The 17,637-nt window shown below is 39.4% G+C and overlaps 2 protein-coding genes across 8 annotated transcripts in view; one reads left to right on the forward strand and one right to left on the reverse strand.

Moving 5' to 3' along the window:
• Window positions 1–1,015: 1,015 nt before the first annotated feature.
• dock7 (dedicator of cytokinesis 7) overlaps window positions 1,016–17,637 on the forward strand; it is a 51,447-nt gene continuing 34,825 nt past the window's right edge. For all 7 annotated transcript variants that reach the window (XM_083940169.1, XM_083940163.1, XM_083940164.1 and 4 more), the window contains exons 1-14: window positions 1,016–1,107; window positions 5,562–5,661; window positions 7,127–7,302; window positions 7,935–8,003; window positions 8,131–8,260; window positions 8,348–8,560; window positions 8,799–8,884; window positions 8,982–9,048; window positions 9,552–9,701; window positions 10,227–10,307; window positions 10,489–10,651; window positions 11,199–11,341; window positions 11,521–11,614; window positions 11,846–12,008. In XM_083940169.1, coding sequence (XP_083796295.1) covers window positions 1,070–1,107; window positions 5,562–5,661; window positions 7,127–7,302; window positions 7,935–8,003; window positions 8,131–8,260; window positions 8,348–8,560; window positions 8,799–8,884; window positions 8,982–9,048; window positions 9,552–9,701; window positions 10,227–10,307; window positions 10,489–10,651; window positions 11,199–11,341; window positions 11,521–11,614; window positions 11,846–12,008 — 1,673 coding nt within the window. In that variant the 5' untranslated portion in view covers window positions 1,016–1,069. The remainder of the gene's footprint in view (window positions 1,108–5,561; window positions 5,662–7,126; window positions 7,303–7,934; window positions 8,004–8,130; window positions 8,261–8,347; window positions 8,561–8,798; window positions 8,885–8,981; window positions 9,049–9,551; window positions 9,702–10,226; window positions 10,308–10,488; window positions 10,652–11,198; window positions 11,342–11,520; window positions 11,615–11,845; window positions 12,009–17,637) is intronic.
• Window positions 14,459–17,559, reverse strand: angptl3 (angiopoietin-like 3; the record flags this gene model as incomplete). The annotated part of the gene is made up of 7 exons (XM_083940171.1): window positions 17,010–17,559; window positions 16,569–16,679; window positions 16,312–16,423; window positions 16,066–16,179; window positions 15,662–15,757; window positions 14,774–15,046; window positions 14,459–14,643 (listed from the first exon to the last, which is right to left on the reverse strand). Exons 1-7 carry the CDS (start codon window positions 17,535–17,537, stop codon window positions 14,459–14,461), a joined length of 1,419 nt encoding a protein of 472 aa, XP_083796297.1. The 5' UTR covers window positions 17,538–17,559.

Raw genomic sequence — 17,637 nt, forward strand, 5'->3', positions numbered from 1 at the left:
TGACAGATATACGAGACGTTTAAATAAAATGTAGCCTAAAGATATTTGGATTCGTCAACGTAACTAATGGATACATCCGTGTAATACATCCGGTGTAGGCTATACTTTATTTTATTGCAGAATAGAAAAGATGGAACATGACATAACAAAAGCCATTAACAACACATAACGACATTCCTGAACAAATCTGAATGAGCAAAAAGAACATTTTGAGAATGGGAAAAAATGGTTAAATTCAGTTTGAAAATATTGAAATATTTAAACGGACTTTGGACTTTATTTTGTATTTATGTTTGTATTGCATACAATGTTTAAATATACTCTAATATTTGGTCTTGTAATATTATACTATATTATGTCATATTTATGTCACATTTCCCAGGAAAAATCATAAGGTCGGAAATAATATTGACATTTCAATTATGTCTACCGTGAACAGATTGCATAGGCGAAATATCAGTCGATAAGAATGAAAAACATAAATAAAACTAGATGACATTGACATACAGACTTTACAATCAGCACTGTTCTCATTAAACACACACACACACACACACACACACACACATCCACACGCACGCACGCACGCACGCACATACACACACACACACACACACACACACACACACAAACTACCCTCTGCACTGTTACAACTTGTTGTAAATTGTTTACTGTTATATACATATCGGTGTTATTTGTATACATTGGTGTAATATTTATATGTATATATATATAAAAATTTTTTTTGTCTATTTCCTCTTGCTACTGCAACAATCTACATTTCTCACTTGTGAGACAATAAAGGACTATCTTATGTTTATCATTATTCATTAGGGTGAGTATGATGTACCGTAACCTCTTTGAATACAGCTATCCAATTTTATTGCTCGTAGTACAGAGCGCAGGGGCTTTTCTTTGGGTGTGTTCTGTTGCACACCATTACAGTCATTACGGTAGTGATCCCATTCTCCGGTGTTCCAGTTTTCCTGCTGTGGTTGTAGTGAGGGAGTGGAAAGCGGAGCCTGCTTGCTTCCTGCCTGGGAATTTTAGCACACCAGCGGCCACTGCCATGGCTGAACGCCGCGCCTTCGCCCAAAAAATCAGCAGGTAAAAGACTTTAGACCCCGAAACGAGCTCGTTAAAAGCACACTGGAGCACTTTTGTTGCATTTATGTGGGTCGCCCGCAGACCACCGCTGAATGAGCCCAGTGAAGGAGGCCCGGCCCGGCTGCTCCCAGCTAGCCGCTTGTTAGCCATATAAAGATGCTCAGACCCACCCAGACACACAGCGACACACCGCTAGCTGCTAGTCTCTTCTTTCCTCTCTGAATGCTAACAAAGGAGCAAGATGTGATAACGTCGTAATAAATATATAATGGGAAAATTCTGTTTACAGTAATTATCCGCACCGAAAGGGACTTACTGTGAATTAAAAACCGTTAATTTTTGGACAGTTAGCTATCTTACCTACAGTAGCTAACGATGGGAAAGCTAGTGCTGGTGGAGATGAGACTGAACTTTGCTGAGTTATGTGTTAATCAAGAGCCCATTGACAAGAGAGAGCAGATAATTATAATACAGTAAGACTGGAAACAAAAGCCGCCCTCAACAGCTTTCAAATAGCGATGTATTAATCTGTTCCCCGCCCCTCAGACAGATCAAAGTAATCTCTTTAACAAAGGGCTTTGTGCTGGCTGTCAAACACCATCATCCCAGCCTGACAGATAGACAGATAGATAGAGATGGACCACAGTGTCTCCCACATCTATCAACATAAACATGTTTTAATCACTTTGCATCTTTAAGTCATTGCTGATCGCTTACTTTAGTCAAGTCATCCTAGGTATTATTATTGAGCTGAAACATGACATTGGTGTGCTTCTTGGTTCAGTTTCTTTCTGAACCCATTTTGGACATCTTTACTGGATAAAATAAGATTCTACACCCTGCTAGAGAGATTAAAATGATGAGTTTTTTAAGTTTAGATTATTAACAAAAGGCGTTGTATATGATCAGTGTTATTTTCATTTTCCATATTGTTAATCTAGTTGAGCCAAGTTTATTAACAAGGCCTATACATCAAAAAGTTGTTGGCCTAGCTGCTAGGATAATACAGGATTTATATTTCTTTGTTGGTGTCAGGATGGGAGTGTTATGCATTTCTATTACCGCCTGAATCCAGTTACCATTAATCAAAACCACATCCAATTATTGAGTATTTCATATTGATTTATGGGGATTAAACATGCCCTACCTCATGGCAGGTTTTTTCACACAAGATGAGATGCCTGACAGTATGGTTAGCTGACAAAGTTACGGATGAATGTGAACACTGATACCATGAAGGCTACACTTTACAATGTACTGCCGTCCACTACCACAATATCTCTCAAATGATGGCCTATAAAATTCACCATAGAGCAACAACTTTCTGACACAGTTTCAACTGAAAATGAGCATTATTACTTTCACCTTGTATCAGATTGCATTGTGCATGTGATATTGTATCCACTGTATGAATGTGTGCAGTTGGTATCTTTGTAAATCTTACCTAAATAAAGATAAACTTTTTGCCGTTTTCAGACTCTTGGATTAGTGGACTCAGGTTACCTTGCTTGTGTTCTTCACATAGCAGTGGGGGAAAAGTCCTCTATTGTACCTGTTTTAGCAAGCTGACTTTTAGTAATGGTCATTAGTTACCGTCTGCCACATACTGAGGCAAATAAAAGCTTAAATCACATGGCTCTGTTGAATGGTTTGCTTATATTTAAGGTTTTATAATCTTAAATTGCCAGCAGTTCATATTTTGTTCCTGGGAGTTATTGTTGTTACCATCTTAAAGAGATAGCCACAAGCGCTATTTGTTTAATCAAGTTATTGCTCTGTGCAGTGACCAGTGCTAAGTTAAGATCTGGCGAGAGACATTGGGGAGGACTGAGGAATGTATTTGTTGGTTCAGTGCGTTTGCCTTCCTCCAGTGACAGTGCTGCACTGCAGAGGCCACTGAATATCTACTATGGTACATTATTATGTCTAATGCTGGCAAGTTGGACCAGTTAGCTGTCATTGTACCTTTCTGTTGAGGATGATAAGCTTAATTCCCATCTATTTTGCAACCTTGTATTTTTTGTGATGCAGCACTGATGAACTCAGCACTATAGTGGCTTTAGAGAAACCAGGCTCGGTTTAGACATTTGCAGTGGTGCACCCTTGCTGACTGGATCCCACCTAATCCTTGCTCATAACTATAGTAATCATGAGTTTATTTACCTTCAAACTAGTTATTGTGATATTGATTTTGGGATAGTGAGCAAAGACAGACAGGAAAATGAGACAAATTCTTGGTTATGAAGAAAAGTGTAATGTAAAAGTAGTTACTCATAATTGTTGGCTCCTTAGCCTTGGCGTTACAAACATCACCTTGAGTCTTCAGTGTCTAGCCTTTATCCTTGGCTCTAATTTGTTATTTGTTTGTGTCACTTTGGGATATTTGCTGCGTTGTTGTTTTGTTCAAGGCAAAGTTCTGAGTGGATTTGGTGGTTGCTGTGATCGAAAGGACCTGTGTGTGGGAACAGCAGTTGAACACCAAGAGCTTTGTGCTGACCACTGGGGACCAGAGGTTTTTATGTTTCTTTCCACTCTGTCTGGGTGTAATATATGATGCTCTGTCAGGCAACACAGTTAGACTATGAGACACAAGGAGAAAATCCTAAAAGTACAGGACAATACAATATCCTTGAATAATATAAGCTGCTTTGTGATAACATTGCAATTCCTTATGCTCTCTGGGAATAAAAGTTTGATACCGAAATTAATATTGTAATTTATGGCTTTTTTAATTTCATTTTCACAGATAAAAGATTTAATGTCACATGTTATTTGGGCTTAAAAGTAATTCATTGGACTATGAGGTTAAATTGAAGTTTAGTTTTCTGTTTATTCTCAGCCATAGGGGTGGGACAATTACCACAGCTGATACTGTAGTGTATCTTATGACACTGTTGAAACAGTGGGACAGAGCTGCGATCTTTGTTCATTTTTTCTTGATACGTAGATTATTTTATGAAACATTTTGGCATTTTACCCTGCACTTGCCAGTGTAGAGAGAGAGACGGGAAACAAGGTTAGAAAGAGGAACAACATGCCTGGCTGGATGTTGCATTTATGTGGTATGCTTAGGGGTGGTTGATATTGCAAAATATTATATCACAATTTTGTTTTACAGTAAAATCACGATCACAATTATCAAGTTTTTTTACATTGATTTTTAATTATTTTGCAAGTTAGTGAACAGTGCAACCAAAGTATTTCCCTATGTGAAAACATACCCCTAAAAGAGAAAAGAGAACTACAGAGCATTTAGGCCAAATAACCGTGAACATTTTTTAATCAATTTGTGCAATTTTGCCAACTTTTGCCAAGTACAATGGACATTTGACGAAAAGCTACCTCTTGCCTCTGCTGGCTGAGGTGTGACTGGTCTCCTCAGCATACTGTTTAAGATGCTGTCTCTTTAGGTGGTTGAAAAGGTTTGTTGTTTCACCATCCGATGTGCGAACCTTGTGTGATTGTGTATGGCAGCTTTGGGCAGAAAGGCGGCCTCTGTGAAGTGACGGCGCTGCCTTATTGTTAAACACATTAGGAGTCTGTGGTTGCACGGGACACATTTTTTTAGGCGCATATTATACAGCTTGTTGCACACATTCTATGAATAAGTGTGGACAGACAGTGTCGATGAGAAGCCTGATGCTCGCATGCTGTTTGGACATTTTCAGCCATGACATCCCGCTAATCTCTGAATCAAACAGGATGGCAAATGAGAAAACCTCAACACTGTCTGCAGTTCACTAGGATTAATTGATCAGCATGTCTTTAGGGCGGGTATGAGGCGGAGGGTATGAGGCTAAATTGGATTTGGCTGAGGAAAAAAATGACACATTCTGATCCTTCACGATCAAACATCGTCATATCGCCCTAGGTATACTTTTTTTTGTTTTGTTTTGTTTTCTTGAGCATTTTTTCAAGCTTTTATTCAGTAGGACAGATATGAAATGGGGTGAGAGAGGCAGGGGGAGACATGCAACAAAGGGCTTCAGGTCGAAGTCACTCCTCTAACTCTAACCACTTCCCCACTGGCCGCCCCCTAGGTATGCTCTTTACCTATTAGGCTACAGGGACATCTTGTAGCCTAATTGTAAAATGATCGTTTAAAAAAAATCTCAGATCTGTTCGAACAACTGGGAACACAGCATTCCAGTATTGTAGAAATACAAGGTTTTTAACAGCTGGACCCGGAAATAGTACTTTGAAAGGGCGTTACATCACAACTTAAAGATCGGATAGGCTCATGTTGCTTTAGTGCTAGTTACACTTGATAAAGACGATGGTTTATAGCTAAAGGCCTTTCAGTATTCTGAAACTTAAGCCTGTTATTATATTAAAGTACTGTATTGTTACTTCTCTGTATTTCTCAGCCCTTATTAATACAAGCAAGCAACTGTCTAGTGAGTAGATAATTACACAGTCTTTTAAGATGCTAACTCACTCTCTTGTGTTTTCAGGACTGTGGCAGCAGAGGTCAGAAAGCAGATAGCTGGCCAGTATGGGGGCTCCCCACAACTCTTCAAAAACCTCAATGTTGGGGCCGCAACAAGCAACACAGTGAGTAGTCTCAAAGAACATTGAAAGGCGAGAGCCTAATGTTGACATCCTGGATCATCATACGAGAGAGACAGCTGCTGCTACTGCACTGTCTGAAAACTTCAGGCTGAATTACAATGACAGTGTCTTAGCTCTGAACAGTTACTGTTGATTTTTCACATTTGAGCTGATGAACTGTCTGCTCACATGCCTTTATGTGTTTTGGTTTAAGATATTTCATAGGGCTGTTTCGAAAACAATGTGCTGTGCTCGGCTTAATGATTTCTCCTCACTGCTGTTTCTGCTGAGTGTAGTTTTTTTTTTTTTTACTTTGACATTTAACAGAGTTCAGATTCTGTTGTCATGTATCACAAACTATTAATCTATGAACTCAGCTACTTGGTTCCTTTTGTACAATCTTGACCAACATTAAAGCAAGTGCAGTATTTTGACAGTAGGGATACCTGCTGACATCAGTGTTTAAGTGCACCACAAAATTATAACCTAAGACAAGGATGTCATTTTATGGTTATTTGAATGGCTGAAAAGCTGTTGTTTATGCCTTGCTAAATGCCATGAGGGATAGCCATTGATAGGCCTCTTCACTACACCCAGTCTCTGCTGCAGTGTTTGTAGGGTTGCAAATGAATGAGGTCAGACAGTATGTTTGTTAAAGGGGTAATGCCAATTGACTCTCAACAGCCCTGAGCCACAACACCAGCAAATACTCTCCCTCTCCTCCTTAATTAGGCTACAGTTGGCTTTTAATTAAACTGTGAAAAGGTATTTGTGTTCAAATTCCTCCGGTGGGAGAGAGCGACACACACACACACACACACACACACACACACACACACACACACACACACACACACACACACACACACACACACACACACACACACACACACACACACACACACACACACACACACACACACACACACACACATACATTCATACTTAATCTGGAACCTGCTGAAACAAAGATTCCCCGTGAGTTCATCAATTTAGAAGCAGAGTAAGACCCATGAAAGCATTAGTCTAAGCTTGAAGGTAGCACATCTGCTAATCTAGTTACTTGTATCAGCTTGAGGCCATTTGAAAGCATTTGCTTAAATCACACATCTCACATCGGCTTTTTAGAACTGATTTTCTTATTTGGAACTAAAGATGATCCATAAGCTAGAACTGTGCACTCAACAAAAATAACATAAATTACCTCATATTTTGGAACTGTTGGTGCTGTATGTGGTGCATATTTGTAGCATGACTAATGATCCATAACTCTGCAACTTTTCTCAGAGGTTTTATGGAAATCAGTCCTTTTAAAGCCTTAAAATAGAGACTTTACGACATTACCAAGACTTTTATGTACATTACAAATAAGAAGAGCCACAGACAGGAGGACTGAATAGCTGACATTGTCTTCACAGCTGCTTAACTTTTTCCATCCCTTGGTTCTCTCCCTCTCATCGTCCACCAGGTTCCCCTCACAGAGGCGGTGGAGCCAGTGGATTTTGAGGAGTACCTCATCACTCACCCTCCCATAGTTGAGTCGGGTCCCCTGAGAGATCTGATTGAGTTTCCCCCAGATGATATTGAAGTTATCCACACACCCAGGGAATGTCGCACAGTGGCGCAAGCAGTCCCTGAGGAAGGGTAAGAGGGCTGTGGGGTTGAAATACTGAAGGTGGTGGTAGCAGGCTTGAAGTTAAGTACAGTGTGGCAACGTATTTTTTCATATAAGAGCATTTGAGGATTGTGTACGACCTAGAGAAATGAGTAAGTGTTTTAAAGTGAATTATTCTATTAACTGGACAAATTAAAATGTTTCTGAATACATCTATCCATGTATTAAATCACCAAATGACCAAATGTATATAGATTTTTAATTAGATATATACAGTTAAAATAAAAAATAAAAACTAAATAAACATTGAATTATCAAATTAGTTTCTGAGCACTGTGTTTTAAAATTTGGATATTTATGTGTAAGGCAATATCAAGTTTGACTTAAACATTGCTTTCCTAAGTTTGTAGGGAAAATGATAATTAATATATACTAATACACAATTTAGTTGAATCTACCTGCATCATTGTCAGCCATACCCGGTCAAGTTATTTGAGTCAGTACCAGCCCAATATCAGTATTAATATTAAATTATATTAGCCTGGTAGCCTATCATCTTTATTCACTGAGACTAGTGCATTAAAGTCCGACTCTTTTTTTTTAAATAAAGCTTGGTTGTTTTCATAATCAAGCTTGGTTAATTGAGTCTGTCTGGTTGCAGGGACACTGATGCTCATGTCAGAGACTGTGTCCGATCCTACACAGAAGACTGGGCCATCGTCAACAGAAAGTAAGGCTTCACTGTGTGGAAACCATTCGTTTTTTATCACCCAATTTCTCACGTTAACTCTTTTAGGATTATATCTGTAAAATATTATGGCCATTAATATTAAGTAAATGACTGCTTTGTTCCTCAGATACCACAAGCTTGGTACAGGCTTTAACCCCAACACTCTCGACAAGCAGAAGGAGCGTCAGAAAGGTCTGCCCAAACAAGTGTTTGAGGCTGATGAGATGCCAGAAAGCAGCAGCTACCAGGATGACCAGGTAGCAAATTATTAAGTGGTAAAAATGCTGTGCATGTGAGCTGGTGTGCCTGTGACACTCATTTGTTTGATGTTGTATGTCCTGTAGGATGACCTAAAGCGGCGGTCGATGTCTATAGATGATACCCCACGCGGCAGCTGGGCCTGCAGCATCTTTGATTTGAAGAACTCCCTCCCCGATGCCCTCCTCCCTCATCTCCTCGACCGTGCGCCCAATGAGGAGATTGACAGGCACAACGAAGAGCATCGCAAGTCCAACCGCCATCGCGAACTGTTTGCTCTGCACCCCGCCCTTGATGAGGTAGAGTTCACCCCTTTATCTAGCTTGAATCCTTCTAGTCACCATTATATTTGTATGTAAATGTTGCAATTTTTTGTTAATTTTTTGTGGGTTATTCAGGCCAAGTAAGCCAGTGCCATGATGTCAGTAATTTTCTTTTTAATGAATAAAGTTGTTTTCATCATCACATGGATATTCACATTGATTTCTTTTCTGTTTTGTTGTTTTTTTGTTTGTAATATTCTCTGTGAATGTGTAGGAGGAGCCCATTGAGCGCCACTGTGTGCCTGAAGTACCCAAAGAACACTTTGGCCAGAGGCTACTCGTCAAGTGCTTGTCCTTGAAGTAAGTGGTGGACAGCCTTTTTCAGAAAAAATCCTTTTAGTGCTTTTATTTAACTGCTGCTTTCTGCTGACCCACTCCTTTTTGTCTCCCTTTGAAGGTTTGAGATCGAAATTGAACCGATATTTGCTAGTTTGGCCTTATACGATGTCAAGGAAAAGAAAAAGGTAAGCTGTTATGCTTTCCTGGGTGCCTCCTCAGCCCTGAGTTGTTGGAGCACTTCTGCAAAGCATTAAAATTGTTGGGAGGGCAAAACGAATTTGATGAGTGGACTATAAAATTTTATGTTGTGGCCCTGTTATGCTTGTAGGAATGCAGTTAAATCATACACTGGAACCATGTATCTATCTGAAAAGACCATCCCCTGCTGATTCTCTGCACTTCCCTTTAGCTGCCAAACACTAGAGGGTAGCAGTTGCCTTGATAAGTAGATCTCATATATTGCTTTAAACATGAGCTCTGTTACTTTTACTAGGGGGTAATTTGTCACCGAAATGTTATCATGTTTGCCAACATGAGCAAGAAATCAGGTTGCAGTGACACAGCCATTCACTCAAAAATTATGATTGAATACAAATGGTTGTCGAGGTGTGGTCATAGGATTACATTTAGCATGTATGTTATGATTATGTTATAATCACCTTTGTGTCTGTTTGGATGCGTCCCTCAGATATCAGAGAACTTTTTCTTCGACCTAAACTCTGAGCAGACGAAGGGGATGCTGCGTCCACACATTCAGACAGCCGCCATCTCCACGCTGGCACGCTCTGCCATATTCTCCATTACGTACCCCTCCCAGGATGTCTTCCTTGTCATCAAGGTCAGTTATGATGTCATTTCCTCTGTCTTGTCAAGTGTTGCTTGCAAATAATTACGTAAATAATTAATTATACCTGCCTCAAATGTAGATGACCATGATTATAAGATGATCCCACCAAGGCGAGGAGAGTCCGTGAATCCTTTTCTCTTTTTAAAAGTGACAGTAACAGATGATCTGTTCTGTGTGACGTCGGGAGACTCATCATTATTTGCTTATGGTAGCAAAACGTGTTGCATAAACTACTAGAAAATCGTGTCGGTTTAACCCTGACACACTACTGATGGAATAGAAGAAACTGGGTAGCCTAATAACATCAAGGCTGCAAACGACTCATAATACCATATTCTCTATAGGAGCCGGTGTTACACTGGTACTCCCTCCATTCAAAACGAAAATTCCAGAAGAAACTCAGCCATTACTGTGATCTAAATACAACTTTTGTTTTGATAGTCAGTCTTTGTCCTGCTCGATCGCTTTGTTGCCGTGTGCGAGGATGGTGACTGAAAGTGTGTGCTTTGTTCCCAGCTGGAAAAGGTACTGCAGCAAGGTGATATTGGAGAGTGTGCTGAGCCCTACATGGTCTTCAAAGAGTCAGATGCTGCCAAGGTATGATCAGTGTGAATTGGATGTTGAATGGTACATAAAAAGTTTTGAGGGTACAGATAATATGTATGTTGTCTTTTAACCATTATGTTATCCACATGTTCCTGGCAATGCTGCCCATTGTATCAGCTAAATGATGCACTGTGTATAGTCTCATTTTAGTGAACATGTATTTTTCCTGTAGAATAAAGAGAAGCTGGAGAAGCTTCGTGGCCAGTCAGAGCAGTTCTGCCAACGTCTTGGCCGCTACCGCATGCCCTTCGCCTGGACCGCTATCCACCTGATGAACATTGTGAACAGTGCAGGCAGTCTTGAGAGAGATACGGAGCTGGAGATGAGCCTCTCAGGTTTGACATTCCTTTTTAACTCAACTCTTTGGATTGATTATCTCATCATCAAGTATTTAACAGTCACAGCGTGGAGGCACAAAAAACCTTGGTGAAATTTTTTACGCTTTACCCACTCACAGTCACAATGTCACAAATAGTTTATCTGGGGACAGAGACTGTAAAAGAGACCTGTGAGCCACGCATGAGGCTCATGGGTGTGTCAATACATAACATCTATATCTCAAAACAACTTTGTAACTACAAATAGTGAGAAAGGCAAATTCAAACAGAGAGCAATACATCTAAACAAAACATCGAGCCATATTGATCGTTGGTGGGTTATTTTGAGTTTGACCTTTTGTGTTTATCCAACCTTTAACCTCACAAGGTATCTTTGATGCTGACTATGTTGGCTGCCTTTTTGTTGCTAGGTAGATCAGAGAAATGTATATGCTATGTCAAATGGGACAGAAATATGGCATTAATCTTAAACCTGCTGTAGCATACCTTTTAAAGGAACATTTTTTTTTTTTTTTAAATACTGTTGTTGGTCTCCTGCATGCAGAGAGAAAAGGCTCATGGTCAGAACGGAGGAACTCGAGCATCATGGGAAGGCGTTCCCTAGAGAGGACCACCAGTGGAGACGAGTCATGCAGCCTGACTGGCTTTAGACCTGCAACACTTACCATCACCAACTTCTTCAAACAGGTCTTCACAACCAAATATACAACACACACAAACACAAGTCTGAACTATATATATATATATATATATATATATATATTATGCACTTGCATACAGACAGACAACGGAGGATATAACTTATCACACAGTGTTCTGCTTTCTATATTTATTGAGTTTTTATATGCTGCACTTGTGTGTTTTAGGAGGGGGACAGACTGAGTGATGAGGACTTATATAAGTTCCTAGCAGATATGAGAAGGCCTTCGTCAGTGCTTAGGAGACTCAGACCCATAACAGGTATAAGCATGTGAATTGAGTCCTCTTTGTTTTTTTACCCTAAAGGACGGGGCACGGTACGGACGGACAGTGTGAGTGCGCCCTTAGTTGTTGTTAACCTGATGCTCATGAATTACTTAGAAATTTGAAGTGAACCACTTGGCTTGAAATGAATATATCCCTTTTTCTCTTTCTTTGTCTCCCTGTACATCCACTCCCTTCCCATTCTGTCCTCTGTGACTGTCACCACAGCCCAGCTGAAGTTGGACATTTCTCCAGCTCCAGAGAACCCCCACTATTGCTTGACCCCTGACCTTCTGCAGGTCAAACCTTACCCAGACAGCAGGGTACGCCCCACCAGGGAGATCCTGGAGTTCCCTGCCAGGGACGTCTATGTGCCAAACACCACATACAGGTACAGATGAAAAAAAACATTTTTAGTGTGGAAAACTGCTTTTGTTTCTTACCTTTTAGTTTAGTAAATATTGTATATTCGTATTGTATAGGTTAATCTTTCTTGTCAATAGGCTGCAAAAATACAAGTTGTTTTTACCTGTTTTGATTTTAAATTGACTATTGAATTAATCGATTTTGAAATGTTTTTATACATTTACACATAGCCCTTTCATGCCTGTCACTCAAGCATAGGTCCATTGGCTTACTTGTGTATCATTTGTGCAAAATTACATTTCAATAGTATTTGTTTTAGATCTATATTGATTGCCTGTTAGAAAATATGTGAAAATAGCAGGGCTTAAAACTCTCAGGCACCATGCCTGATATCAAGCATAGATCACTTTTAAATTCATATAAAACTTCAAGTTCAGTACATTGTACACACATTTCCTCCTAAACAACTTTTCAGGCTCACAAATCGTTTCTTGCTTTAACCCCTGAAATAGACAAAATGCCAAATGCTCCATGACAAACCTATTTTCATTCATTTAGTCAGTGAGGAACAACCTCAATCAACCTGCAGAAATCAGTACACGTCAATTCAAGATTTTCACAGTGACGACTGCCACTGTGTCTTGTTAATGTGTTCACCTCATGTTACATAGATGGATAGATACTTCATTGATTCATCTGAACAAGTGCCATTTCTGTCAAGGTCACTCTAAGTGATGGTCTTAGTACCAGATGTTGCTGCTGACATGGCCTTGCTATTCCAGGCTTTGTTTGTCTGCAAATAACCAGGAGCCTTCCTATTGTAGATTAACCAATGCCAGACCCAGTTGAGAGCGAGCAGAACTGGGTTAAAGGAAATCATAATGTTGCCTTTTTATTGTGAATGTTTATTTTTTAAATCTTTGATTTGCCAAACGAAAAATGTCTGGGATCACAAATATTCACCTAAGCCTGATTTTCTGACATACTTTTCCTTTAAAGTAGACTAATACATGTATTTCAACTCTAGTCTATGAGGTCAATGAGCTTGAACAATGCCACAAGGTTACAAAACTTTATCAAACAACCCTGTTTTAGAAGCTGTACTCAGGAGGATATAGGCTCTAAACTGGAAGATGTAACACATTTATACTTTGAACTTCCACATACTGTATATTTCTGTATAGATTATAGGAATAGGGAAGCATGCAAACTGAAACACCCACATTTTGAATTAATAGATTATTTTAGCAGTTATTTTAACTTTGTGAATGAGTATACATTTTTACTTCATGATGACAGTACTTCATGAACATGTAAGGTTACATCCAGGCCATTTCTTGGCTTTTGTTTCTTCCTCTAATATTGTATTTGGTTCAACACAAAGTTATAGATCAACACACTATAAAATGTAGTCATGATAGTCATTTAGTCAAAGTTTTTATTCTGTCTTCATAAATATGATTTGTTAGAGCACAAAGCTACTTTACAGGGCGACATGTTAGTATAGTAGACACATTTACAGTACAGTTAGTTAGATTATGATAATGGACAAAAGTCAATATGACTTAATAAAATAGGAAATATGCCAAAATTATGTTTTTCTAACAATGCCATTGTAACTCTTATCATAGCATGAGCATGGTTTAAATACTTTACAGAGTAAAAAAATACATAGAACAAACAAAGGGAAAAAACCTCATCGGTGTGCTGCCAAAGCTTTGTAACTCCACCATTTTTACTGTATTTGTCTGTTGACGTTGCCCGAACTTTGTAGATTGTTTCTATGAAATAGAGATGGAGCTGTGTAAAATACCAGAACATAAAGACCCTCATTGGGAAAGAAAAACACCAGTATTGTTGAGATGTTGAGGACGCAGTGTTTTGTCCTAAACTTTTATAATGTGCATGCCTTATGTAAATATCTGTTGGTTTGGTGACCCCTGGTAGTTTTACATCATATACATTTTAAATAGCTCTGCCAACAGGGAAGCTGTCCAATACATTTAAGTTTACTGAATAGATAGCCAAGCAATCTCAGTTGCTTTGTAATATCTCTTAATATTTTTCCTTTTCTAACTGCAATACTGAAGCTCTTTGCCGACAGCACTAGATCATGTTGCTGATGTGGATCAATATGTCCATTTTGCAAGTGATTGCAGATGTTGCATAATGATAATTCTACTGTCCTTGCTGGATAGCACCCAATAGGTTAATGACCTGCATGGTTGCATCATTGCGACAGTTCAGCATTTTCTGGCTTGTGACATTTTTGGTCTGTTATCTGGTTGGTCAGAACAACCAATCTCTGACAAAATGCTGTTAGGAAGCAATAGGCTTAATGGTGTATATACAATAAGAATCTGTTATACTTCAGTTTCCCCTTCTTTAAATTTTTTTCGGCTGAGCATTAGATAAGTTTATAATGTTTGTGAAAAATGCCAGTAGTGTTGTAAGAAAAGGTTTAACTTGTGGGGTTCAGTTGAAGCTTTCAGCAGTAGTGGCTGGTCGTACGGTGATCTTAGTCATCTTGAGGGAATATGAGGGTCCTGTGCCAGGCTTCCAGTGAATGCCCTTCCTTCTCATAGAGCGTCCCTTTGCCCTCAACCACATATATCTTTCATTAAGGTTGGTCTCTCCACAAGCATTGAACCACCAACCACCTGCCAAAGGGTCAGGACAAGGATAGGTTATACAAACAAGTTGGTCTTAAAAAATGACTTTGTTCACCAAGTTTTTGTTTTTTTATGCTACCAAACAATCATTGCTGATAACCCTTATAAAACTGTTTACCTGTGTAATTGCGAGCGCAGTTGGAGTTTCTGTGGTTGTCCTTATTTCTGTCTTTTGTGGAGAATCTCATGCCGGTGCTGTTGGCCATGGCATCAGGAAGGTTACCAGAGAAGTGACTGACATGAAGGGGGTAGCCCTTGGAGGGTCCCTCCATTGAGAAGTGGTATTCAGCCCAGTGCTTCCCCTCCTTCCAGTCCTCCAAATCAATACGCAGGATGTAAACCCCCTGGTGTGTAATGCTGTGGATCTTCTTTAAACCCAACCAGAAGTCCTCTGTGTAAGACATCAGTTTTTATCTTGTTAGGATATCTCTTATGTGAAAATAGTTTCTTTTTTTTGTTTGTTAGCAAGGGATCTTCAAAGGTTATAGACTGATATATATGGAAAGGAAGAACTGATAACTTTATGTGTATTATGTCTATTTTGTACCATTTACATTCAAGTATTGATAGTTTGTCTCCCAGTGTTTTAGTCAGTAATTAATCCGTTTCTGCTTCTAGCGCAGTAAGCTAAGAGACACCCTTCTTTAATCAGCATCCATGCATGTCCATACACTTGTTTTCTTAAGGCTGCATTGGATTACTTTTAATTGTGGCAGGGATGCACCTATGATTAGCCTTATGCAGGGAAAGCTGCCAAACCTTGCTGTGTCCTCAGACCAAACAGGAAGTAAATTTGTCAGTTCAAGACTGATATGTAACAATTACCATTTCCTATAACCAGGCCTGCAGGATAAACATGAATCCGTCTCACCAAAAAAGTCTGTGAGAGTAAGGAAGTATCCAGCTCAAGTGCTCTTGCGCTATTTCCAGATGCTTTTCAAAATCAAAATGTGTATAGTTTTGGCAAATATTTTGAATTTAAAGCAAGGTTAAAAAAATTACTCACTATCCAGATTGCCAAAGCCTGTCTCATACTTGTCCCATGTCTGGTCAAAATCCACTGAATCATCGACCCTGCGTTGGATGACAGTTGAACCCCCATCTATAGAATGAATTAGAAATACATTTCAAGTCAGGTTACTTTTGTAATAGACACTCGAAAGTTTACGCAAGTATCATGAATGTATTTTAGACAAGGTGAACAATATAGCCGCCCTGTTATATGCCCTTTTCGGTAACCTCTTCCTTAAGTTATCTATTTTGATAACCTTCAGTTTTATGTTCCTTGCTTGTTGATTAAGATTTTTGATAAATACCAGTACTTCATCTAATCAATGTAAATGCTTCTGAATACAGAAACAATATTTTGATTCTCTCATTTAGTGCTCACATTTCTGTAGTCTAACCCACCTGAACTCATTTCGCAGTAAACCATGAATGGCTCCGATTGGTTTGGCTTGATAACATAGTTTCCACTGTTTGACTCTCCTTTGTTAAACAACTCACTGCAATCAACGGGGAAGTCTGAAACACAGTTAAGAAAAATGAATGCATCCACATTTCCCAAACCTTAACACTCTCTTTTTTATTTAAAGATATTTCACATGTATGCCAACATGTTATAATAACTGATAATACTTAAAAAAAAAATGTTACCATTTGTGTCCAGGTCAGTTGAGTTTCCTGTCAGATATTCAAACATATCAGGAGCTGCAGGGGCTAAATCCATTGGCCTGTCAACTGTATCTTGGAAGCTGTCATAGCTTAGCTGCAAGAGAATGCAAATTTATCTGCAATGTTAAATTAAGTTGTAAGCCCCAGAATAGCCCCCATATTCATATTCCATTCCCACATACAGCATCATTTGCACAGAAGTGCCAAATTCGATGATACTCTGTTGAGCAGTTGTCTACCTTTTCCTCCAGGTTTTTAATCTTGGTTTTCTGGTTGTCAAGCTGATCATGCTGCTCCTTCACAGCTTTCAGCAGATTGGTGATTGTTTTTTCTTGAGACTCAATCACTTCCTGAAAATACCATAATAAACACATTATTTTTCGAATACAACATATATTATGTTTTACAGTGTTTTAAAGAGCACCTGTTGAGTCGCACGAATCAAACAAATTGATAACTACAATCGATTTATGAATATAACTTTTTCTTAGTAACTAGTAAAATTTAGTTAAACTTTATCAGTAAGAACAGAACACACACATGGTGTTTTGACAATGTCTTAGTAGTCTTAGTTTTGCTCACTTTTCACTTACATCTGTGTGCACATATCTTCCACTAACTGATGCAAACTTGAGTAAGGCACTCAAGAGTAATTGCTTTAGCGCATATTAGCTGCTTACCTTGAGCGTTGTGATTTCACTAAGCTGATCAGCAGGGATAATGCTGTCTGACAGTCCCTTCAGCCGCTCCTCGAGGTTCCCCACCTTGCTCTGCAGTTGTGTACGCTCCTGCAGGATGCCGTTGATCTTGGAGTTGATTTCCAGTGATAGGTTCCTAATCTCCTCATTGTTGGTCTTCAAGAAATTTGTGGTCTTCTTCAGCTCCTCCTCTTCCTCCTTAATCTCAGACGTGACCACTGAGAGCTGGTAGAAAGAGCGATCGAAAATGTTTAACTTTTGGAAGATGTCGTTGATTTGGCCCTTGGTCTTGTGGACAAACTCCCGTAAACTCTGGCCGAGCTGAAGGAGGCCATTTGCGAGTAGACGAACATCATCCAGCATGGCAAAACGAGATTTTGCCTCGGTTGGGCTTGGCACTGTGGTAAGGGCTTGGGAGGGCAGAGTGGGGTTCTCTTCTCTACCTGAGGTCTCCAGAGGGACGGCAGCTGTGGAACTAGCTAGCAGCAGAAACAGGCAAAACAGCTTCATCGTGACTTTCTTGTCCAATACGAGATTGTGAAATATTTACTAACACAGTGCTGCACTGCTCTTGCTCTCTATTTTGTGCTCTAATCAACACTCTTTTCTC

This window comes from Echiichthys vipera (genome assembly GCF_963691815.1).
Source record: "Echiichthys vipera genome assembly, chromosome: 3".
Lineage (NCBI taxonomy): Eukaryota > Metazoa > Chordata > Actinopteri > Perciformes > Trachinidae > Echiichthys > Echiichthys vipera.